The sequence below is a fragment of the Amphiprion ocellaris genome, chromosome 7, assembly GCF_022539595.1.
Source record: "Amphiprion ocellaris isolate individual 3 ecotype Okinawa chromosome 7, ASM2253959v1, whole genome shotgun sequence".
Classification (NCBI taxonomy): Eukaryota; Metazoa; Chordata; class Actinopteri; family Pomacentridae; genus Amphiprion; species Amphiprion ocellaris.
The window spans coordinates 8,574,429-8,599,951 of NC_072772.1; the positions used below are offsets into that span (position 1 = coordinate 8,574,429).

General features: G+C 38.8%; 1 protein-coding gene across 3 annotated transcripts in view; it reads left to right on the forward strand.

The window, feature by feature from the left end:
- The window catches only part of zgc:172282 (leucine-rich repeat and fibronectin type III domain-containing protein 1-like protein), a 196,664-nt gene that overhangs the window by 77,667 nt on the left and 93,474 nt on the right, over nucleotides 1–25,523 (forward strand). For all 3 annotated transcript variants that reach the window (XM_035946634.2, XM_035946635.2, XM_023266811.3), the window contains exon 3: nucleotides 24,299–24,515. In XM_035946634.2, coding sequence (XP_035802527.1) covers nucleotides 24,323–24,515 — 193 coding nt within the window. In that variant the 5' untranslated portion in view covers nucleotides 24,299–24,322. The remainder of the gene's footprint in view (nucleotides 1–24,298; nucleotides 24,516–25,523) is intronic.

Sequence of the window (25,523 nt, forward strand, 5' to 3'; positions counted from 1 at the left end):
TTACAGTTAACACAACTTCCACAAGTTCAAAAGCACTTCAAACCTTAAAGAAAAACAAATCATTCTAAGACCCTTTATTTTCACCCCTTGTCTTTGTTAGTGCCCTGCATTATTCTCGGTGTTGCATGGTTGGCTAACTGGGATCTTATGCATTGAAGAATAAATGTTAATTCACTAGAAAAGCAATTATGTGTGAATGCAGTTTTCCCATTGCTTAACATCAAATCCTGAAGGGACACCAGTTTATAGTTTCCTTTTGTCTGTTGGTTGTGTTTTGATGATGCTGCAAATCTATACTCAATTGTACAAACTTCATCTGTAAACAAAAAAGACTATGTTCTGGTGTGAGTGCATGTGGCAGCATGCATACTGATTTACAGTAGAGTCAGTAGAGTTCCTGGCGTAATTCTACTACAGAGGCTCTCTCCAGTCAACCTATTACAGCATATTAACTCTGGCTTACACACTATTTTACAAGTGGTGTGAAAAATGACTTCATATCCGAGGTTGCAGAACAATTTATGGCACCATCCCGTTTTCTTCATGCTTGCAGCCTCCCCTGCCTTCCCTAAACTGCTTTTAGTCTCTGCCAGCACCCAGGACAAACATCTGCCATGAGCTGTTTATTAGAGTGAACTAAACAGCTGAAACATCCAAGATATTTTATATTTCAGTATGTTTGTTTAAACCCCGGCAGAGAGGCAAAATATCCACTGCGAGGGCTAAAAATAAAAATACGGTGGAAGTAAGAAATTGCTTCCTATGGTAATATCCCTTATTATGAAATCTTATACCAAACACTGATCAAATTACAGATGATGAATTTCTGACATTTAAATTAAAACTTTTCCAAGACTTTACAATGACATGTGGAGTCAAACAGCTACATCCATATCTGCCTAATAATTTCTAAGCTTTCAAGATTGTTCCTTTGAACCATGTGATGCCTTTTACAATGCAGTTTATTTTTATGTCCTTATCCCTTTGTGAAATCTTTATAGATTACATATCTGAAATGAATAAGGCTGTATTTGGCATTGGGGAAGTTTCTACTTATCTAAGATTAGTTATCTTGGATATTGAAGGGGATTGATGTTAGAGAATTGGATGTTTGAAGTCTAAATCTCTTAAAGCTAAAGATGCACAATTTGACAAAACCAAGGAAGATTGGAATAGGTCACAGTGATTTCTATGAATGTGAGTGTATGTGTGTGTTTCTGTGTGTATAGTTTCTGTGTGAAGCTAACCCTTCAGGAAGTCCTTTTACACAGAATTTAAGGAACAATTGTCAGTCATGTCTCTTGTAATATCTCTGCTGCCTTCAAGTAGCTCAGTTCTGCTGCATTGGTGTGCATTGCAGTGATTCTGTATTGTCATGTTAATGAATATATTCTGTTTGGATTTGTGGCTTCTTAACTTTCTTGTTTGTTGTCAAGTTGCAATGAATATATTCAGTCTGTTCAGATCCCGCCCGCATAGGGGCATGTAGTAGTATCACATGAAAACAGGAGGACTTGACCTTTTAAAAAGTTAAAATGCAGTTGAGGTAATTTTACTGACAAGTGCATAAACACAGAATAATGTAGTGCCGTTCTGCCATCAGTTCGGTCTACCTTCTAATTCAGGGCTAGAAAAGTGCTCAAGTCCACATATTAGGTCAGGTGCTGCTCATTTAGTCTAATGAGTTGGCATCTTGCCTGTGAAGAAAAACTGCTGAATGCAAATGTACTAGTTCTGATTCACTGCTATCAATGCTGGGACCTGCCTCCGATTAAAAATGCAGCCCAAGTGTTTAGATAGCAGTCTATCATGGCTGTCTTTTTTTCACAGAAAAGCCCAGGTGCATACTCACTATATTTGTGAAAATTCACCGTGATCCAGGAGACCGGATTGACGGATCTGTTTATCCAAAAGGGACGCAAAACCATCAAAGTAAATGGCACTGCCGAGTCATCTTATATGTGTCAAGAAAGCTCATATTTTCAACAAAGTGTAGTCAACCTGTTCCTCTAAACCTCCTGACATGTAAGTGGATCAACACACGACAGCTCCAGACATCGAAAGTGCAATTTTACACTATTTCCCACAGTTCATATCTGTTCATTTAATGGTCACTCCAGTTTGGAATAAAAGTAATAAAGAAGCCTGGATACTTTGGTATAAGCTGTAAACTTAAAGTGCTCCAGTACGTGAGTGTATTGCAAAACAGTAAATAAGGCTTTTTAACATTTCTTCAAGTCTGCCAGGTCAGACTGTGCACATTATGGGCCTTTTACTGCTCATAAACCTATAATTTTGCCTGGGAAAACATGCCAGATTCAATTTGTTTGTAGTATCCAGCTGGTGTTACAGTGGCATCAGTTTATGTGAATTTAATGACTTTTACAAACCCCATGTGTGACATCAACTACTCACACTGGTCAAAGAAACACTAGACCAGTCTATAGGGCTGATGAGATGTTTTGTACAACTCCAAGATAGTTAATGGACATCGATCAACATTAAAACCACTGGCAGGCGAAGTGTATAACAATGAATGTCTCATTATAATACAAAGCTCTGATGGAGTCCTGGTATTCAAGTGGATGTTACTTATTATCAGCCACCTAAAAATTGTTCCAGACCATGCATCCTTCCTCAGCAGAAACATTTCCTGCCACACAGCAAAAACTGCTCAGCAACAGCATGAGGAAAACAACAAAGAGCCAAAGGCATTGACACAGTCTCTAAATCTTCCAGATTCCAATTTGGTCAAGCATCCGTGAGACACACCTCAAAAAGTAAACTCCACTCCACAGCTCGGAGCCCCCAAAGACCCACTGCCAACAAACTGGTGCCAGATTCCACAGAACACTTTTATAGGACTTATGGTAGTCCAAGTTCTAACAGTTCAGAGCTGTTCTGTTGCCACGAGGGGGCCCTATACAATATTATTATGCTGGTGGTTTTAATGTTGTGGCTGATTGGTGTAAGTTAACGCAAGCAGACACATCCATGCATAGAGATGAATTTAATTATGTGCTTTGTTTTAGATGCTTTTCTGTACCAGAAGTAAATGTAATTTATCAAACATGTCTGGCGGCCTGAATGAGCAGTTTGCCTGTCAGGTGAAATTCTACATTTGAAATGCTCTCATTTACTTGCAAAATGTGATTATGGGGATACCAGTATAAGTTGCTGTCTCAGTAAAGGGGACATTAATGTAATGTAGATTGCATGCACAAATTGCAGAAAATTGCATATTTTCAGACAGCAGAATGTGTTTTACTGTGTTTCTATCATGGTGAGCAAAATGAACGATTGAATGGCAGTAAAGAGTTATTCTGTTTTCTACAGACGTGACTTGTCTTGAGTTTAAAAAAAGCCAACATAAAGTTTCTGTTGGATTCACTCCTTGTCAAGACTCGACAGTAAACCATTTAAGTAAACCACAGTTTAATCTCAAGTGGGTCGGACCAGTAAAATCATAGCACAATAACCTATAAATAACGACAAATCTGATTTTTTTCCTTTGTTTTAGTGCAAAAAAAAATACAAGTACATTCTGAAAATCTGTTTTCAAAACATGAACAACCTGAAAGTTCTAACAAAAAATACACTCTCTGGCGGGCCGGTTTTGGGCCGCGGGCTGTATGTTTAACACCCCTGATCTAGAAAACACACCCCATACTGTTTTTATATTCTAAAACAACTGACTGACCAAATAAAACTTGACTTACTTACTTGACTTAGGGCTCCTGCGAAGGGTGGGGCATCCCGTCCACGTGCGTTGAGCCGACCAGATGAACCAGTTTCTTCCACTGCTGGCGGTCTTGTGCCAGCAGCTCTACGTCCTCCACAGCAACTCCATGTTGTTTGAGGTCGCCCGCAACAACGTCGAGCCATCGGGTGCGGGGCTTACCTCGTGGTCGTGTCCAACCTGCGGCCGACCAAATAAAAACAAGAAAAAAAAAGTTCTATAGTAATACTTGCTGATCAACATTACTCTGTTACTTTTGTTTTACATCAAGGTCACAGTACTTCATTATACTGTTTTTCCGCCATATTGAAATACCTCAATTTCTAGTAAAAAAAAAAAAAAAAAAATGCAAATAGAGAAAGTTTAGATCTCTAATAATTGCTCTTATCATTTCAAGGGCAAGATTTGTCTTCCATTGTCATTCACAAAGCTCAAAGCCTGTCAGTGTATTTTCAAACTTTTGATCTAAAGTAGGGCTCATAAACTGGGTGGGTGTGTATGCAGAAATGTATTTGATGCTGTGGCTTTTCTCTCAGATTACCTTTATGATAATCATGTTTTTTTCACCACATTATTAAAATCACTTCAAGGTTTTGTTGAATTCCTCCTTGACAGCAGGGTTGGAGGAGACTGGTAATGGAATTAAAATGGACAGGAAGTGAAGGGAAGAGAATGGTAGATACGATAGTTCCAATATGACAAGAACATTACGATCAAGTGGTAGAACAGCAAGTTCAATTAAAAACCCTCTCCAAAAAAAGTGGGGCATATTTGGATAACGCTGGGGAGAAAAAAAAGAGCTGTGACTCACTGACAGAATCCTTGTAACATGATTAGCTCATTGATGAACGGGTGTTTTGCTGAGACTAAAGCGGGTTTATCAAGTGAATGTAAAAGTTTTTACTGTTTTCACTGACCCCAAAGCAGATAGACTTTTTCTCTTTAATAAGGTAGTAGACAAGGGAAAATTGCATTGGTGCATTGCAACTTAACTACACCCAAGCTGTGAACACGCCACACATTTATTGTTTGGCCTTAAAATATAAAACAAGAAAATCTTCTTCCAGAGTAGGAGGATAAATACCAACTGAACTGGCCAAAAAGAAAGGCACACCACTAAAAATAACTTTCTTACAACCACCTGGAGTAGAAGGATCTTGGTATTGAATCTCCAAGATTCAGCAATGAGGAGGTAGAATAATAAGTATAGATAGCAAAGTTGGAGGTGGAGGGAAATGACTTAACTGAGCAAACCAATGCAAAGTATTAACCATCATCCAGAAAATCTGGATGAGAAAGTGGTTTGGGAGATGTGGGTTATTTAATTTTCAGTGAGAAATTGGAGGTGAGATTTCAACAACAAATCATCATCAATCAGTTCTACTATCCGTGGCTAACATTACCTTCAAGAGCTAGAATGTGTAGCGTTGCTTAGCAGCAGTGCCCTCCTTCCCCGTGCACTTCCATGGTGATCGTATCCATCCTAATTTAAACTCCCGAGATCCAAGACCAGATTTCTACTTTAATTGTCAGGACTGGTGAAATGGGGGTAGATCAGCCTGAAACTCTTGTTGTATGATGTAGTAGCTGCCCTAAATGAGATCCCGGCATGTCAGTGTGAATGTTAAAGACCGCTTGAGGCAGCCTCAGTTTCAGCACCCTGGACAGCGGCTGTGAAACGATAATAGACAAAACAGCTCCTGGTGAGATCAATGTAATAAAGAAAACAGATGAATGACTAAGGTCAGTGAAGACACTTTTAATGATATTTACCATATTTATGAACCTGAGAAATTATACAGTGGATAGAGTGTAAACAGGAACAGGCAGGAAAAAACTGAATGAGCATCACATTTGGTTAAGATATATTATAATTAGATATGTCAATATTAAATATTTTTCTTACCCAATAATTGGCAGCATTGTCAATCAACGATTGACAGTAGTTCCTGTGATGCTGCTACCATTTTAGTGAGGAGACTAGGGCTGGCCCGAATACCAATCTCTGGGCTCCGGATATTCGGCCCGATTAATGACAAATATCCAAACATTCGGTTCGGGGAGTGAGGGTGCGAATATTTGGCTCATAACGTCTGATGGCGGGGGAGGGACGGACGGAACCCAACAGAACGGAGCGAGCCACACATTACGAATTACGGTCAGTTCGCAACGTCCGACGGAGGGGGGAGTGCGTGAATTGACGAGCCGAATACCGATCGTGCAACATCGTCCAACAATGTATTTATTTTGAGATTCGAATATTCAGATCACAAAATAAATACTCTGATACCACCATAACGACCGAACATTCAGATATCCAGATATTCGGGTCCAGCCCTACAGGAGACGTGACATGTGCCTCAGAAGCGCCTCAATTACATATGCCAATTGGACATGGGAACATATCTTTGTTGGTCCAGAATTTTCCCTTAAAATAATGAATTCTGGCCAGAAGAAATTAAGCGTCACATAAGTCTTTGTCATTGTGGCCTTTTGCTAGCTAAGCCCTCACAACACTCTGCTTGCTAGCATGTAACTGCTCGGGTGACTACCTCCTTGGGTTGCTACAGTGTTGAAAAGTAAGAGCTTCCATCTGGGGACCAACCAAGTAATACAGCTAACTACAAGGATTTTTATTTTTTTTTTGAAGTGCATGTCCTTTGACTTCTGCATCGTCAGTCAATATAGTTTTAGCTGGTAAAAATATCATCTGCAATCAATCAACTAGCTAACAGCCATTAACATCCCTAGTTGTAACGCATTTATCAAACCAGCTTTTACGTTGATGTTCAATAATACATACCATGGAATAAACTATCCTGTCTTTAAGTGTCTGAGTGTATTCTGCTGCATCAACACAGTCTGTTTCACAAAATACTGTCTACCCACATGCCTGTTGGTCTGCCCCACGGAGATGTGACCTTCACTCAATGCCAAAGCTTGTCTTATGTTTTGCCTTTGTACATACTCATAGGTATAAATATACAACATACCAACTAATATCATGGCAAAGGTAAATAACTTAATAGATTTCCCACCCAGAGACCCTAGATAAATAGAGAATCTAAATATTCTATTGAAGCTGAGAACCATGACAGCCATGTAATTCCCTAAGCTGCCTCTGAAAGCCATAATATTCATATTTCTTCATAGCAATAAAAGCATATTACCATATGAAGGCCATAGGATAATATTATTATCAGCCAGCTCTCTATGTGTGTCTCTCCAGTGGCAGGGATCAGTTCAAAGCACAGCCCAAAGCATGAGTGCATGTGTGTGTGTGTGTGAGCAGAAGATAGCATGTGTGTGTTTCTGTGCTTGTGTGTGTTTGTATCTGTGACTGAGGGTGTGTGTGATCAGTTCCCTGAAGCGACAGCTGCACACCGAGTTCCTGAATGGAGAAAGCTTCTCTGTGATGACTACCAAGTGGCACACACGTCTTTCCAGCCTCTTTCTCCTCCTTTCTACTTTACATTCCCGTATCTTCTATGTTTTCCCTTTCTTGCCTCTCATCGGTGTCTGTATACTGATCAGCTTCTTATTTCCTCGCGTGTCTCTTGTTCTCCTCTCTTCTCCTGCCCTTTCTCCATTCTTCCTTTTTCCAGCATCTCAGTTCTACTTCTCCCATCCTTTATGTTCCCTTTTTTTTCCTGTAATAATATGACTCTCCAATCACCATAATCGCAGAATCAGAACTGCTTGCTCCCGCTCCCTGCAAAATGAGACACATCTGTCACAGCTAAACCTGTAGAAAACCTTGAATAAGAGCTGGCGAAAGAGGGGAAGGAAAGCAGGAAAGAGGGAGGAAACAATGGAAGAGAGCTGAAAGGGAATCAAGAAAGGGGGAAAAAGAGAGACAAAAGAAGATAGGAAGAGTGAAACATGGTGGAGGAGGAAACCATATAGGACAGGCATGCAGGGTTACAACATGGGGAAACCTGATGAAACAAGTTGGTCTATATTTAGTAGTGTTTCAGATTGGGGAATGTTTGATGTCAAAACCTCATTAGCTACAGCACAGTGTAGTTGGAGAGAGCCTGCTGGATAGAGAAAGTGAGAAAGCAATATTTGGAGGGAAGCGAGAGATGAAACCATGAATCACTATGTTTCATGCTCTCTTTACTTGTGAACCTCAGTGTAGGAAACCTGCTTATGGCATGTTCAAACATGAAGCCATCAGACATGGAGGTGAAAGCAGAAGTGGATTATATTTGTTTTCTTTCCCAACTCGCCTGGCTTTGTTGAAATTTTTGATACTAACATCTTGGAGTCAGCGCTTTAAAGTTTTCCAAGGTCAGCTTGGCTGTGATTGTAACAGCATATCAAACAGCTTCTAGAGTTTTATATTCCCTTGACTGCTTTGGTGGCTCTTGATGGTTGCCGTAGTTGTTGCTTTTTCACTACACTGGGATTACATTAACATTAGTCGTGTAGGTGTAAAAATGACTGCAACGTTTTTTTTTGATGGTGAGGAGACACAAGAGAGAAACTGTGAAAGATCAGGTTTCACAATTTCAGCTGGTGCATACGTGCAATTACATTTTGAAATAATAATAAAAAAATAAGCAAACATTTGTTCGGAAGATTTTTATGCTCGGCCAAAGCAGAAAAATATTAAGATTGTGCTTCCTCTACTGCAAACAAAAAGTCATATTTCTTGCTGCCACTCATCAGTACTTGCTTCCACTTAACCAGAAAACACCAAAAAATAAAGCGTAAAAAAAGAGTTAAGGTGTCAGGAGTTTGAATAGCCACAGTGTCTTCAATTTGAGCCTACAAAGGGCCAATTGTTGCATGTCTCTTACTGTGGTGGCTAATAAAAACACCACAGGGTTCAGGCGAATTGGAAAAGAAAATTCTACTTATTGTAAAAAAACACAAAAGCTACAATGTTACAGATACAGATATATGTAAAAGTGAAAATGCTGGTTTAAATTTAAGAATGACTTACAAGATGCACATTTTAATGAAAGTTATAATTAACACACTTAAATAATAGCATTATGATAGTAAATAAAGCAAGAAAAAAGGATGTAGAACTAAACACAATAGTAGGGAAGGAGTTCTGTTTCATATAGGTGTAAAAATAGAAGTATTGATGTTTGGAGCTGACATTTCTTTCATACAATGGTGTTGAGACTAAGATGGAGGTTTGTATTTTATTTTTTTTTTTAGATGGACATGAGGATGACATGAAGTTCTTGTATCCCTGCAAGAGAGACACCCCCAATTAGAAAATGTGATGATGGGAAAAAAGAAAAAAAAAAAGCTGCAATGCCGTGAGGCACAAAGGAGGAGGATTAGATGTGCAGTAAATAAGGAAAAATGTGTGCGTCACTGCGTTGTGTTACAGTAAACCAGCGGCCATGGTTATTATTACAACAGAGCACAGGAAGACAAGCATTGATGCACTGTCCTAGCAGCTGCAATCACCTCATTATCTACTGTACTGACAGAGAGAGGACAGAGCGTTAGAAAGGAGATACAGAAAAAGGGACAGAGAGAGAAAGAACGAAGAAGAAAACAGAGGATGACAATGACACAAAAGGAGAGCAAGATTAATAGATTGAAAGAAAAAAGTGTGAAACAGTGAGAACTAAATACAGAGAGGAAGACGGGAGCAAAAGTGTTGTTTAACAAAAGAGCCATTAGCGAATGCCTGTTTCCCTCGGCTGCTCAGATCTCTGAAAGACAGCATGTGCGTTTGTTTGTGTGAGACAGATATGTGAGGCTCAGATCCCATCAGTGTAACAGTCCCATGCTGGAGGTAGAGGTTGGCCCAGGCAACTTTGTGCACCAGCTCCTGTGTAACTAAGCGGATATGTGTGTGTTTGTGCCACTTTGTGTGTATTTGTAGGACAGCCAACTGAGATGCGGCTTGCACAGGGGATCCAGAGAGACAGACTAAACCTTTGACATTCTACTCGACAACATTTTGACACTGACTTTGATATAACAGCATTGCAGAAGCTATAAGCAAAAACAGAAACATAGAGCAGAATTGTAAATCACAGCGTAAGCCACAACACCAGTAATGCAGTAACGATATCAGATTTAACATGAGGAACACAACAGCAGCATCATTTTACTTTCTGGTCTCACAGCTGTCCCCAGGGTTGCTTGGAATTTAAATTTTTTTTAGAGTAAATCAGTGGCAATAACAAGGTTATTCAGAGAGTCCTTCTCATAAAAATGAGGTAATATATTCCTCAATCCTAATGTTTCTAGGCAAAAGCATAACACACTCGTCTCCTCTCAAATTTAACTGGAAAACACAAAGGGTGCATTCACCAGTTAAATTACAAACTTTCAAAAGTCACTTTTCTTATGTATGTATGGTTGTTTGTTTTGTTTTTGTTTTTAGTAGGGACTTCTTAGTGTCCCTGTTGTTCTGATTTGAATTCATGTAGAATTTTGTCTGCTTTTGAGAATAGTACAGGGATTGATTTAGTGGTTTTAATGTCTCTGCCATTTCAAAAACTCTGCCAAGCTGTGAAGTCAATGTGTTTTACAATAAAAAAATAATTATATTCACCTTTTTATGCCAAACTGTTCAATGTCAGAGTTGTATAAAAATCCAAGATGAAAAACATGGTTGCAGTTCCAGGTTGAATGTTGCTTGTGATTTATTGGCATTAAACCAAACTTGGGTTTATTCATGAGGAAATACATGGATTCCCAGAAGTTATTATGGTAAAATCTGGTGGTGTAAAATCACAGAGTGAGAAAAGATTGAAGAAAAGAGTTAATAGGAGAGCAGGGTGATTGCTTTTCCATCCAAATTAAAACCACATACTTTGAAAAAGTTCTCTGAGGACTTAGCAATTACATTATTTGCTTCCAGAGAGCAACCTATTTAATTTTGAAAATGCAAATTGAGTTTTGGATAGGTTCAATTTCTCAGAACTTTTAAGAAAATCACAACAGTTTAATTGGAATGAGGTCTTTGTGTCCTTTGAAACCTACAACACAGCACCGTTTCTGAGGATATAGCTGAGGCAGCTGCTGCCCTGGCATGGAGAAAAACTAGCACACATCTTTTTCCCCCACTTATTTCAGAGGGTGAACAGCACAGCTCATAGGCTATAATAATAGTGATCCCCACTGAGAAAGTGTCTCATCTCTCGTTCTCCTCCATGGAGAAGGTCAGGGTCAGCTGCAGCACAGCACCGCCAGAGTCAACAGGATTCAGCTTTTCACTTTGGTAGGGCAGATCTTCGCTGGCACAGGGGGCGTAACCCCGTTGCCCAGCCGAAGCCTGGTCTGAAAGTGTGACATCCGGACAGGGAACAGGCTGTCAATCTGAAAGATCACAGGAGGCTTATCAAAGATTTACTGTGTGGGTTTCTCAGCAGCACACAGACATTTAGTACAACCTGACTCGAGAAGTTTCCACAAAACCACAGGTGTTTGCCCCGTTGTCAAGTTGTCTTGGAGACAAATCTGTAGACAAGTGGGTTCAGTTGCTGCTCTAACTTCAGCTATAACATGTTTACCAGATGAAGACCTCGTGGTATGACTGAAAGCTCAAGATAGGATGAATGAGATGAACTCTGCATTGTTTTATCAAGTAAAAAACAAAATGATTGCCCTTTTGGTATTAGCAGGGAGTCAAAAATGAATCAGAAGCACTCTGATGCACAGATAAACTAACTTGTTTTGTCTTCATCAGAATGCAAAGTGCATTAGAAAGAAGTCAAACGATGAGAATTCTTACTTAATTGCGAAAAAAAAAACATATAGAAACAGGTGTTATTATAACTTCACGCATCTGTTAACAAAAATATGACAGATATGAATAGATGTACAGTCAGATCTTTTAAGGATGATGAAATTATATAATGTAGGTAGTCAACACTATAAACAGCACTCTACAGTACTGGATGATACATAAGAAGTCACCCTACTCGATCAGAAACATCATTCAAAGCGACATTCACATCCAAGTCTATAGATGGCAGAAGTTGTGTTGCAATTAAAAAATGCTTTGATACATCAAATATTTACAAATGCCTTGTGTGCAAGAACCACATCTAAAAGTGCCAGTAGGCTCTGGGAACCAGGTGATGGGTTTATAGAGTGGGAACTCCTCACCAGGTCTGTTTGTTAGGCTGGAGACTCCAGATACACTGGACACAAGGTAGTGTAAGGTGGTCACTGGAAAAATGCCCCTCTTTTTTTTTTTTTTTTTTTGTTTTTTAGATGATGTGTCTCATTTTGAAGTTAATTCTGTAGGACTGCTGTCCATGGAGTCTCTTGTTTGGAAGATGCTTCCTATCCAAGGATTAAGCCCTTGTCAAAGCTTGACAGAGTGCTTTCTTGTACGTCCCTCTGTTGAATCTGTGTTGTATGTCCTGAGCTTGATGTTCAAAATCATTCTCAGTGTCACAGATCCTCTTAAGCCTGTGAAACTGGCCATATGGGATATTTGATATAAGGCTAGTCAGGCGGAAGCTGTCTGCCTTGAAAATGGCGTCCCTGTCACGTTTCTTTTCTTCTTGTCTAAATCGACGTGTGCAAATATCCCCGATGATCCACAGAGATTTTCAGGTCCAGTCAGGTTATCTCGGTATTATTAGTTTGATGTTTGGATTAGTGGTATTCAGGTACTAGTGAAAATCAATGAGTTGTTCAGAAGATGAAATTAAGGTCAGCTATAAATCTCCTTCACCCTTTTACGTTGACTTTGAAAAAGTTTGTCTGACTGTGCACTAGAGGAACGCACTGGACAGAATGCAAATCCTGTGGCAGCAGAGAATTTTTAACTTTCTTGCGGGTTTGCTGTCAAAATATAAACTGCAGATCCCGGGATTAGTGCTAAGGGAATTCAACAGATGAAGTTGAAAAGGAGATTGGTTTTGTACTTTTTTGTTCAATTTGCACCGTAAATTGAATCAAATGAAATGTGGACGTGAAATTTTCAAAACCCATTTTTTTCCTGATGATTCCCAAAATGGCTGATTTTCTCTCTGCTTAATTTTTTGTTGTTAACATTTGGGTTGTTGAAGAATTTGAATATTCAAACAAAAATAACAATGACTCGATATTCAAATGTTCCATCATATTATCCTTTTGTGAAAGGATTCTGAAAGTTTTGCAGCTATTGACTTCATTTTGATGGTGCAAATTGAACAGGGAGCTGCAAAGCCTTTCATGGACCACAAATAAAGTGGTTTTTTACTGAACAAAAGCAAAGCAAGGCACATCTGACATTTTGGACAAATTTCCCAGTTGTTATGAATAAAGAACTAGACTTGAGGAGTTGCGACAAAGTGTAAAGTATAGATACTAGCACCACTGGATTACAGGGGCATACATTATTAAATGTAGTGTTTGGGCTAAAAAAAAAAACAAAACAAAAGAAACTAAAAAATATAGATATTTTGCATATTTTTTTTGCGTTATGACAACTTTAATATAAATTCTGTTCAACCAACAAACTATACTGACTTCAGTGAATTAATATTTCAAAAATAATTTTTAATCGTCACTTAATTTTTTGTAGAATAAAGGTTGCTAATTATAAAAATTAGATTGTATCAATTAGTATTCAAATTTTAAATGATTTTTTTCAGTGTTTGTAGTTATTAACTGTAAATAGTCCATTTTGACTTGAAGCAAAGAGATGGCCAGTTAAATGCCTTGCTAAAGCACATTGTAAGACTTGTTAGAACCAGATGTCAGGCTTCACAAACATTTTGATAGCTGATCTTTACTAGAATATCAGACAAATTGAGTGAAGCTTTTCCTCCTCACAGCAACAAATGAATAGCCCTTCCTTTCTAAACAGATCTGTAGAATGAAATTTATCCTTCTCCTCTACTAGTACAATAACCTGAAGGGTAACATGGCATAATTTTACTGCTTAATGTGACCAGCATTAGCTACATGCAGCAGAACAACATATTCCATCAACTGTTATAGCAGGTTTAGCCCAACCTTTGTACACAAGTGCACTGTCAGAATTGAAAACATTCCAATATTCATTGCTTTAGTGAAATGCATTTGTAAATGAAATGATACTCGTCTCGGCATGACCTCAGCCAGGTATGTTAAGTCAATGGGAGAGGGGATTTGAAATCCTGATCTCAAGGTGAAGAAAAGATTATTCATCAAGCTGATTTAATTAAGTTACGTCAACTTCAGTTTAGTTTTTAATCAACTAATGGCAGAAATTTGAGTTTAAGTTACATACAATATTACCAACTTCCTGATGTCAACCCAGCTCATCAAAAATGTTTACAAGTTAAAATGTTCATCTGAATCTGTGAATTAGATTTCTTTTTGTCTTCTAACCATGTATTTATTTAGGTAGCAGGAATAGTTTCCCTGAATAACTAGTCAGTGTGTACCTGCTCTATTCTCACACTTCAAAGTGCTCTTTCAAAATTAAAGCACTTTTTCCTGCACATATTAAACAAGATACTAACAAAACATATATGAGATATGTACGTGCTGCCCTTGAGTTACTAATTCTTATGCATGTATTTATAATTTTGCCACATAGTTAACAAGATGCATGCATCTCTTATTTATTCTACTCATTAAAATATTGTGTTTTTCCTTTGGGACAGAAAAAGACACAAAATCTCTGGAACTCTGTATTGCACATGTGTGAATGGTCAGAGTGCAGGAAGCAGGTGGACAAGGAACACACTAAAAAGGAAGAGGAGTGGACGGTAATGATCAGAAAACCCCAAAATAGGCTGATATCGTTGGAAGCATATGACTCATCTATGGCTGTACCTTTAACCTGTCTGTAGAGTTGACCCTGGAAAACAAATATATTGCTTTATAGGGTCCAGCTAGTGGGTGCCACAGTAAACTCTGTAAGAGGAAAGTTGCAACACTTGGTCTACATTTGGTTACAAATAGCAATGAAAGCCCTCACAGTAGTCTATTTGTGTGCATAGAGGCTCTGAATCCATGGTGACCAAGTTAGCCGTCTCAACGCATTATATTTCTTCTGCTATTTTCAAGATGAATGCTTTCTCAGACATGTAACATATGTTCTAAATTGCACTATAAAGGCAGAATTTTCCACCTGGGGTGTGGCCACACACAGAATAAAAGCAGGGCTGGGTTCTGATATATTGTCAGTTATTGCACTCATTTAGTGCAGTTTTTTTGCAGCCATCTGCGGAGGTTCCGGAGCACTTACGCTCACTTTGTTTTAAAACGTACATTTTATTTTCTTCGCGTTGGCTTTTCAATGACTCCCCCGGTGCCGTCCTTTTCATTAAGGCTTCAAACAGGCTGCTACACAATTCCCATGAACATGAGTTTTGGCATGATGAGAAAGCAAGTGAGCTTTCAGCCATGTGATGAGGGACTCTGGGGAGAGTTTAGATGCATTTTGAGGGGTTTCAGCCACTGATGAGGGAAAGTTAAATTTAGAGAAAGGTGGGATTCATTTCATTAAAATCTGGTTTATTTTCACCGCTCGTTAAAAGCATCTTGATGCAATGTGTAGCAAAAAATAAACTGTGGACCACTGCACTGTTATTGCACTGCTAATGCAACACAAGTGCCATCTCTCTTTTCTCTCTTTCTTTCTCTGAATCTCCCCCACATTCGCCCTCTCTGACGGCAACACTCCAGATTCATTACTTGCGAGATCTCCAGACCAATCTTGCACTTTCTCACAGCTCCCATACACACACTCTCACTACACCTCCACAATCACAACACACACTCTCTTCCCACCTCCTCACTGTTACCACCCATGTGCCATTGGCTGTTGCTAAGTTACAGGCCCCCACCAAGTTATTATTTTTTTTTTTTTGCAGCCAATAAAAGCTTCGCCTTCACCACTGGTTTTGACAGATACCCCATTCTGTAGGAGCACTTTGTTTCTGTTTTAGCTTTATCACTTTCCATGGCTTCGCCTTGCCACGCTTCTCACCTGTCCCTCATTCACTTACTTTCATGCCTTTCCATGCTTTGATTTCAGTTTCCTGCAACCAATCTTGCTTTCTTTTCTTTCTTTCTCTCCATCCTTCTATTCATGGCATAAAACATAATGAAGTAGAATGATTATGGAAGCGAGACAAGGGAAGACAAATAGGAGACCACGAAGTGTAGTTTTGGTTCAGTGACACATTGTAGATATGGAAATGGAACAGATTTGTTTCATGGTTAATCACTATAGCTTTATACGGAGATTAAGCTGCAGCATATTATTGTACACTTACAGCAGGGGTACATATATGCACACAAATACACAAGCATGCAATCACTCAAATTAACACACACACACACGATCTAATTTAAGTGAATTTTGACTGTGTGTGTGTCTGCATGCATGTGTGTACAGTATGTTTGTGTGTGAAGGCAGCAGATGGATGCTGCTGCTTTCGAGGTCAGTAAAAGCCCAGTGTTCTCACAAGGGCAGAGTCTGCAGAAAGACATGGAAAACACACACGTGTGCACACGATTACAATACATTCTCGTGCGTATACAAAAACAAGGGCAGATAAGCAAAGACTTACAGACAGAAGAAAGACATCTTTCTATGCAGTCAGGAAAGGAGCATGTATCCACACATCAGTAAATGGGTTTAAGCCTAAACACAGCAATTTCTACATTATACGCACATGTATTTGGGTGTACTGTATGCACATGAACACAGCTGCATTTGTGCATATTCAAAGAGGTAAATGTGAAAAGCATTCAGCAAGCACATGTGCACACGCTCACGCCGTGGCACACATGCAGTAAATTATACACACAAGATACTCCTCAGTGGTTCTGCAAGAAAGCTGACAGGGTAATCCATCTCCATTGCAAGGTGCAGGGTACTCTGGGAAAACAGGCTGGACACAGCATAAGTGAAGGGCCAGAAATATATGTATACACACGCACACACGCACATACACACATACACACACACACACACACACGCTGGCACATAAAAGGCACAAACGCACACACATGCACCAGTCCAGACGTAGATAAATTGCAGCCACTGAGAGTACTGGATTATTTCCAATTATAATCTAATGAATGATTGTGCACAGAATCAGGTTAATGGTGATGTAGCAACAATATTAACTGTCACTGGATCAAACATATCCATATTTATGGCTACAACAGCTCATAAACTGTGTGGTAAATGCAGGTTTGAAGAAAATCATCTGTTTTCACATTAAGGGGTAACAACAGTGTTTTATCCTTGTTTTACGTCATTTGTCTTTAAAAATACTCTTTTTCAAGGTAATTCTATGGATCATATTACTGCATACAGCTTGTAATGGTGTCCACTTTACATCCTGCGTACACGCTATAGGTTTGCAGGATAGGTTGATTCAGTATGTCATTTTTATGTAAGTGAAGTGCTACTTCAGCAGGAGTGGGCCTTGTTGATTGTGAGATCAAAGGTTGCCAGTCGGAGTAAAATTTATCACCGGAGGCCCTTTAAATTAGATTCTTTTGAAATTCATGAACATATAACATCACACGGCCTGGACTTAGGCAGAGGCAAAGGTAAAGGTACCCTTCAATGGGCAGTTAAGAGAAGAGCGAGCTGACATTTGCTTGCTCAGAGGTTACAGCGGTACTTTACTTTGTCAAAGTAGAGATAGCAAAATCGAGGGCAGGTTCTGTGCTCATTTCTGGAACTTGAGGTTTTTTCAGAAAAGTGATTCCCTTAATCTCATCACACAGGGTTTTAACAGAGCAAGTGAGTCAAGAAATGGGTGCGTAGAATATCTTCCACAGGAAAAGGTTGTTCTAAGTGTCTGAGGGAAGTTTCAGACCTACTGCGGTGAGTTCTGTTGAGGTAAACCTACGTCTTGAGTATTTCCACATCTTTTAGACAACTACAAATTGTACTCAGCTGCCTGTCTCACTCTCACCTTAATATCTGCTCATTCCTCCAATCATTCCTCTGGACTGCTACTTCTACCTTCCACCTTTCATTTTTATTCTTCTGATTATATCCGTGTTTAGATTTAGAGTTTCTGTGATAATTTCTCTCCCGCTGACTTCTGCTCTGCCTCGTTCTTTATTGCATTAATAAGCATATTTATGTGTGTGTAGTGATTTGCGTTGCTAATTGCTTCAGACGTGGCTGTAATAATGCTATTTTAAGTTCTAGTTTTAGTTCTAACAGCTGCTAATCCATTTCAGTGTGTCTGTATGCTGCTAAATTCCACTTTTTGATGTCACATCCATGATATTTTGAAACATCAATGCTGTAAACATTGTTGTTGTCTTTTTGTTTTCTATTATCCCGTAAATGCATTATGTATGCATTGAAATAAAAGAGCTTCGGCTGGCTTTAGGGGGGGCTTTGATCGCATCTTGTTCTTTCTGTCTGAGGAACATGGCTTTAATCAAAAGAAAGTCCGATTTAATTGAAAAAGCTCACTGCGTCTTTAAACACTATAGAAATGCAGCCTGCTATATTTACAATAAACAAATTAGTAGAGATACCTGCTTGTTTCCATTGATGGTGTGTGAAGCAGTGAAGAAAAATAGATTGAGGAAGATGCACAAGGGGCTGCCATCACAGGTGGAGTTGATATTTCTTGTGAAGGAGAATTTTTACCTTTTTGTTGGATTTTTGCTGGATGTGTTGCTAATTACTGCCTCCTTCAGAACACTCCAAAGCAACGCTACTTTTTTTTGTGTGTGTGTGTGTTTGACGTTGTTTGGGAATCTCTTGCAATTCTCCTCCCCTCCCTGAAACTAATGACCGTTCTCTTCCAATGAGTACAAATCCGGGCTTTTTGAGCAGCATTCCAGTCTGTTACAATATCTGGCCTAAACACATTGAAAAATACTCTGCCTGGGAGCAGCTGATTGATTCACAAATGCAAAGTGGAGATCATACTGTCAAGCAAAACAAAGAGACTGTCAGTGTGTGTTTGAAAAACATAAAAACATAAACATTTGCCACTGCTGGAGTCATACCCAGTGTTGTTCTGGCAGCTTTTACCGTCACTTTTAGAAAATGAATATCAATACAGAGCTCTTCAGTGTAATTACTGCAAAAAAAAATGAAGCTGGATGCATTTAATTTGTTACCTCTGACTTTCAGACATAAAGAAACACTAAACCAAATGTTAGTGGTCTGACATTAAGAACAATGAAGGGTGTCTAGAGAAGAAGATGTTTCAAAATGTATTTGGATGACACTTAAATGGATGGTGGTGGCCTGGCATTTTGGTGGGCGATTTACTAGTTCAAGTTTTTGGTCCTGCTCTGTTTTCCTCTAAATCCTGCAATGTAAAAAGTTTTATCTAAACCGAGTCACAAGTCAGTCTTTGTGATTAAACTGATTTCAAGAAGATCCTTAAATGTACTCTGCTAGATAGATTTTTTTTTTTTTTCAGATTCTAACCCCTGGAGTCACTTTTGCATATGATTGGAATGACATGGTCTGTCAGCCATCAGCATGGTTTAATATAATTAAGTCAACTGCATCTTTAAATTAATGAAGCTCAAAGTGAAGAAGAGGCACTGTCTGCTTGTCCTCGACTTCTTGAAAATAATTTCAATCTCGTCAGCACCGCCCTCTTCCCTCTGGTAAGGTTCCTACATCTGACTAATTCTTTCCACACTAGTTCTGACTTAATTAAAAGTGTCTCATTTATGGACCCTGGTAGGTTTCGTCGGTGGGTTCCATCTTCACTGATTTTTTTTTGAGTGGGTTCCTTTTGGGCTGGACCTCTTGGACTAAATTTACTGTGATCCAGTATCGTCCTCTCTCCACTGTTAGATTGATTTTAAGATCTTTGTTTGTTTCGAAGGATTTAAATGGGCTAATGGCACTTTACTGAGCAAAACACTTGCATTTTCAAATCCGTTTAGATCACTGAGGTTGACTAACCAGTTCCTCTTTGATATCCCAAGAAAAATCAAAGGCGATTCAGCCTTTGCAGTGGCCACGTCTAATCTTTAGAACAGTTTACCTTTTATACGAGACCTGCTCAGACTCTAAAAACTCTTAATTCACTGCTTAAGACACACCTCTTATCAATGGCATTTGATTCAAACAGAGCTTGATACACCATCTTAATCTCGTGTATTATATCTGTTATTCTTATAATCTTATTACTTTTATTCAGACTTGCACTTTGGTTCAACTCCAGTTGTGTTAAATGTGCTTTAGGACCAAATTTGACTTTGGTTTTTGTGTTGGACCCATGACATTTGCACCTTATGTTGGCCAAATATGTTTTATGAAGGACCACGTGGATTTGCCTACACTGAACTGTAGGTTGGCACATATAGCAAAAAAAATTTAAAAAAAAGAAAATAAGCACAGGCTTCTCAAATGACAGATACAAAGAGAGGGTCGGTAAACAGGCAGACAAGTCTGGTTAAAACTTTGGATTGGATTGTTCAGACTCCACCAGATTACGCCCGATGGCAAGTACACCACTCATTCATGTCATGCAGTATGAGACTACTAGAGTATCAGACAGAGTATAAAAGACAACACGTTGCACAGAGGATGACAGTGACCATTTGCAGAGCATTAAACTGTCATTCAAATTACTGCCAACAACTCTAATGGCCAAATCTAACTGCTAACAAGTGCAGACAGCGTGGATCTGTTTCTCTTTCTGTTATTAGCTCTCCTTAGCTGAACAAGCCTGGCAGTGAGTAATGATGGGTGACTGATCACAATCATCTTCAGTGAATTACACAGAAAAAAAAAAGCTCCCATACGTCCACAATTGAAGAGCCTCAAACACACCCATGGCCGGGTTGAGTGGAAGAACCAAGTGAGGCGTGTCTAAATGTTTAAAAAAAGCACACTTATTACAAAGCTGGGGGAGTAGGTTCACTATGTAAAGGATGTGTGCATTTAAAATCACAGTTGGTAAAAGGTAAATGCATTAAAGACACAGTAATGATAATAATGTGTAAAATTGAGTACGGGAAGGTAATGGTTGGATGATGAAGGATGTAGGTGCATGAAAACGGAGAACAAGTTTTAGACTTACGAAACAGATGATTATTGAAAAAGCAACATCAGGAAGGGCGTTAATTAAATTAGATTAAATTAAATTAAAGGTTTAGTGGAAGAGCTGAGAGGCAAGCAGGAAGGCAGAAACAACAACAAAAAAGAGGGATGGATATGAGTGGAGAAGAATACCAAGTTGTTGTGTGGAGTGACGGATAGCTGGAGCAAAGTGGGCAGTGGAGTGACAAGATATGAATCTATGTGCGATATATTCATATGAAAATAGGAACAAATGGAGTGAGTAAAGTGGTGTGAAGAGAGGAGAAAAATATGGATCCTTGAATGATTGAAAAATGCAGATTGAGTGTCATATTAGAGGAATAGGACAGGGAGGTATGGTGGAGGGAATAATCAAAACTAATAGGAAGAAATATGTTGACTGGCACAGAAAGAAACGACTAGAGGGAGTAATATGGAAGAGCTGACAGAAGAAGCGGCGTGCCAGTGCATATGCAAGTTAGCTAATCATTTTTTCTGTTCTGTGTTTTACATTGTGGGAGGATGGAGAACATGAACCATCACATTACAGCATATCTATTTTTACCAGGCTCATGAGACTGCTTGCACTTTCATTTGTTTGTGTGTATTTGGCAAAATCGCTTTGCTGGATAACACACAGGGAAATCCAAGCTAAAGAGACAGAAAAGTGCAGCAACGCTGGGTATTTTTAAGCTTGTGATGTGTGGTACATTGTCATCCTTTGATAAAAATGTTTGTCAAGGGTTTTAGGACTGTCAAGGGGAGGAGCGGGATGCAGATGTAGTACACAGGCCCCCCTGCTGGATAAAAGTTCAATGCTATTGATTCGCCTTTCAGTCAGACTGGTGAGGCTAATATACTGCTGCCCACCGATACACACACATATCACACCATGAGTTCTTAGAGTCACCCGTTGTGTGCCACTGTGGAATTGGCTCCATATTTAGCTGCATGGCTAAACTCCGACAGGTAGAATTTGATCCTCAATGAGTTTTGTGACGCATGGAGTCACCTACTGTTTTATAGCAGATGGTACAAATATAACTACAAAAAGAAGGTGACCATTTCTTTCTTTGCAATCAAACAAACAAACAAAAAAATCATGTAACCCAGGCATGTTAATTTGCTCTACTGTACAACATGTGTATGCATGGTTTAGCAGCATGCTGAAGATGGTAGATATGTAAAATCACAGAAAAATCACAGTAATTTAACACAGAATAGTCAGAGACACTACAACTTTTTTTGTTGCTGTTGCACTACAGATGTGAGATGTGGACCCCAACACAAAGCGATGAACTCTGATCATAATTAGATATAGTTGTATCTAAATGTAACAAAAAGCAATATTTATACTGTTGATGATCCCTAAATATAAATCTATAATACCAGGATTCACTCATCACTATAAACTGTCATCGTTGCAGTTAGAAGCAGTTGTGATTCTCTTCTACCACAAACTGTAATTGCAGATGGAGGTCAGCATCTATTGCATTTACAAAACTGATGTTTCAGATGCTACCTTTGCCACACCTATCAGAAAGAAATAGACAGGTGTTTGAAACAGATGCCGAGAGAGGAAGGAATGGTCCTGGGAAAGTTTCACTGCTGCAAATTGGAAAGAGAAATTTTGTCATTTTTTGATGAAACTGTCTCCTGTGTTCTGGGTATGTCACCATCCTCAGCACTACTGTTAACCTGAAAACAGAAAAAAAACTAACAGATCAGCTTGTTGTACAGATGTATTGGGTTTATTTCGTAGCTCAGTGCCAGTTGCAGAACATTTAATGAAGGACATTGAGTCGCTCATGTATATCTTGGTTTGCATGAGAACTGCAGAGAACCCGTACCTGCAGCTGGATATGAAAATGGTCATCATTCATCATAGCTACTATGGATGACAGACTAACCTTTAGTTTACCTTGCTGGTATTAATGCAATTGAAACAAGAAACTGATCCCAAATAGTGGATGCTGTAGCCGTATTCCAGTCGGGATACCAAACTGAAAATTATAGCTGGATTGACAGTGACGTTTCACCCCTAATTTACAAAAAATATCTAAAATATCAGATACGAACAAGAAAACCCCGCAGTGTGTCTTAAAAAAATGCCAACTCAGCATTGTGCCTGCACAATAATAGAGCCCTTTGTGTGCTCACTGGATTTTGTGCTTTAGTCATCTGTCTCTTTTTTTCCTTAGTGGCATCCAGAAATAATTATAAGGTCAAGAAAAACTGCCTTCATTAAAGAACATTTAGCTCAATAGCAACTTAGTCATAAAATGTAATGTTTGAGGCTTATATGTAAGCCTAACATATCCTAGTATTATACTCTACATACCTAAAATTAGCATTATGGGATTATATGTTTTATATGTCGATTTTATATCTTGATTTCTAATTTTACTTCAGTAGATATCTATATGCCTACATGTTCTGTTTCTTTTGTGTCTTTGCTTGATTATACTGTCAGTGTGCGTCAGTGTAGCTCTGAGTTTCAATATAGATTAATTATAAAGCACACAGGCTATGATATGTCTGGAAAATGTAACACTTGGATGCATGAGTCACAGACATTAACAGATATTTAATTTTGCTTCTACTGTAGAAGTTAAAAAGTTATCATTCTGCCAGGTATGGAAGATGTGAGTCAGCAAGTAACTGAATTGACAGAATGTGTGCAGAAGTCCAAGAGTGTACACGGGTGGTAAACTTGGCTTGTCATATTAAAAAGCAAGACCATAGTTTTCAACTGGGTCACAGTCCTCATACAATGTCCATGTATTAACCCTTAGAAGCATAAATGGGTCAAAAAATGACCCGGTGAGGTTGTCTTCCAACTATCTTTGTAATGAAAAGTTTTTATAATTTGATTTTCCAGCTATTCCTCAAAAAACATGTTTTTGATATAATTCCATTTAAATTTTTAAGTTACCTTTTAGATTTTTAAAGAAACTGTAATATTTGTATTACTACTCCGGGCTCTTTATCACTGATAATATCATACAAGAGGGTGATGCAGTGCACAAACTTGGCGGGATGGAGATCAGCAACAGCTGGAGGAAAAGATTGCCGTTCTGTATTGCTGTTCTATGTAATATTCTTCTTTTTCAATCATCAAAATGTTCAAAATCTGTTAGAAAGTGAAAAACAAATGTATTTCAAACATGAAATCATTCTTGTGTGGACAAAAATATAATACAAACAATAACAAAAAATTATTATTCTTAACCAAAATGGCATAAAAACACATTGATTCTTATATGGGTCATTTTTGACCCACTTATGGAAGAGTGTAGGGTCCAATCATTCATGCATCTAAGGGTTCAAGATGAGGTTCTGAAATTTAAAAACTTGAAACAGTTTAAATGGCTAATTGTGCTGCAGTTCAAAATCCGGTCGATTTACAAAGCTATCAAACAGAGCCTTCATGTTTGCTTTCCTGAGCAAAGAAATGCGCCGCCTGTTGCAACAGTATGTCATCTTTGTGACTGATCAAGTTTCTCTGGAGGTCAGAAATCCACTCTGGCATTCCGCTTCCTGACAGCCTTTTCTTCTTCGTATCCACTTTAATTCATTGCTCCTGTCTTTCTGTCTTTCAGTTGCCCCGTTCCCAGTGGAGGATAATGGAACGGCTGTGGTTCTCTTTGCTGTTGCTGGCAGCAGCATGCAGGGGACAGCCGTGTCCGAAACGCTGCATGTGCCAGAGCCTTTCTCCGTCGCTCGCTATCCTCTGCTCCAAGACAGGCTTGCTGTTTGTTCCCGCCGCCATTGATCGACGCACAGTGGAGCTGAGGCTTCAAGAGAACTTCATCACAGGTAATGAGCCTGCCAGTCTGTCCTGTGTTCCATTTAATTTAATACACCACTGAAATTCACATCACACGCTGGCATATCCGTCTTTTGCAGTGTGTATGTTTGGATCGGTTGTTTACATAGAGGAAAAAAAATGAAAACTCAGTGGCTGATTGAAATTTGGCAGCATATTTAGCTTATCTCAGAACACTTGGTTGTAACTGAACACTGAATGCAAATGTTGGTCCAAGTCACAATTCTATTTTGTTTGTCTCTTCTTATTAGCCTGGACATTTCTTTTCAATTTTAATACTTTTTGTTGTTGTTGTTTCGCGGTTCAGCCAAGTAAATCGCATTCATGATTCATCTTCTTTTTATATCAAAGAATTCTCTTTGTGACTTTGAAACATACTTATTTTTAAGAACTGAATTGTTGCTTTATCCTTTCATTTTAATCTGAAGTCCCATTAGTTCTTTATTCCACAGTTGGCCAAAACCAAAGACAGACAACCTTAAAGAAAACACTACTCTCACAGGATCCAGAAAGATAATTTGATGCTAAACAGAAATTATTTCATAGTAACATTACCCTGTGCAAAGGTAAAGACTCAATGTTTCATTTTGGGGGATACCAATAAAGGTTCTTAGTGTGCGCTGCCAAAAAGTTAATTTTACAGGAATTCTGAAAAGTAATCTCTATTCTCCAAATGCTGAGGGTAATAAGGTGTTGGCTTTCTAAATATTTAGGCACAATAGGTTTCATGTGACAGTTTAAATGGTGCAATGCACAGGCAGACATTATACACATATAAACATCATAAAAAATCTTTTTACTCTTAAAACAGGACAGCATTCATGCAAACAACTACTCAGCTGGCGCACTGTTCCACACCTTAGGAGCATCAAAAGATCTGTTGTCTGGTTTGGAATCAACTCCAAATTCCTGAATATAAAGAAGAAAATTGGGGATGCACCCGTGTGACAAAATCATGTGAGCTATAAATCCAGGCCATTTCTGTACTTAAAGTCAAA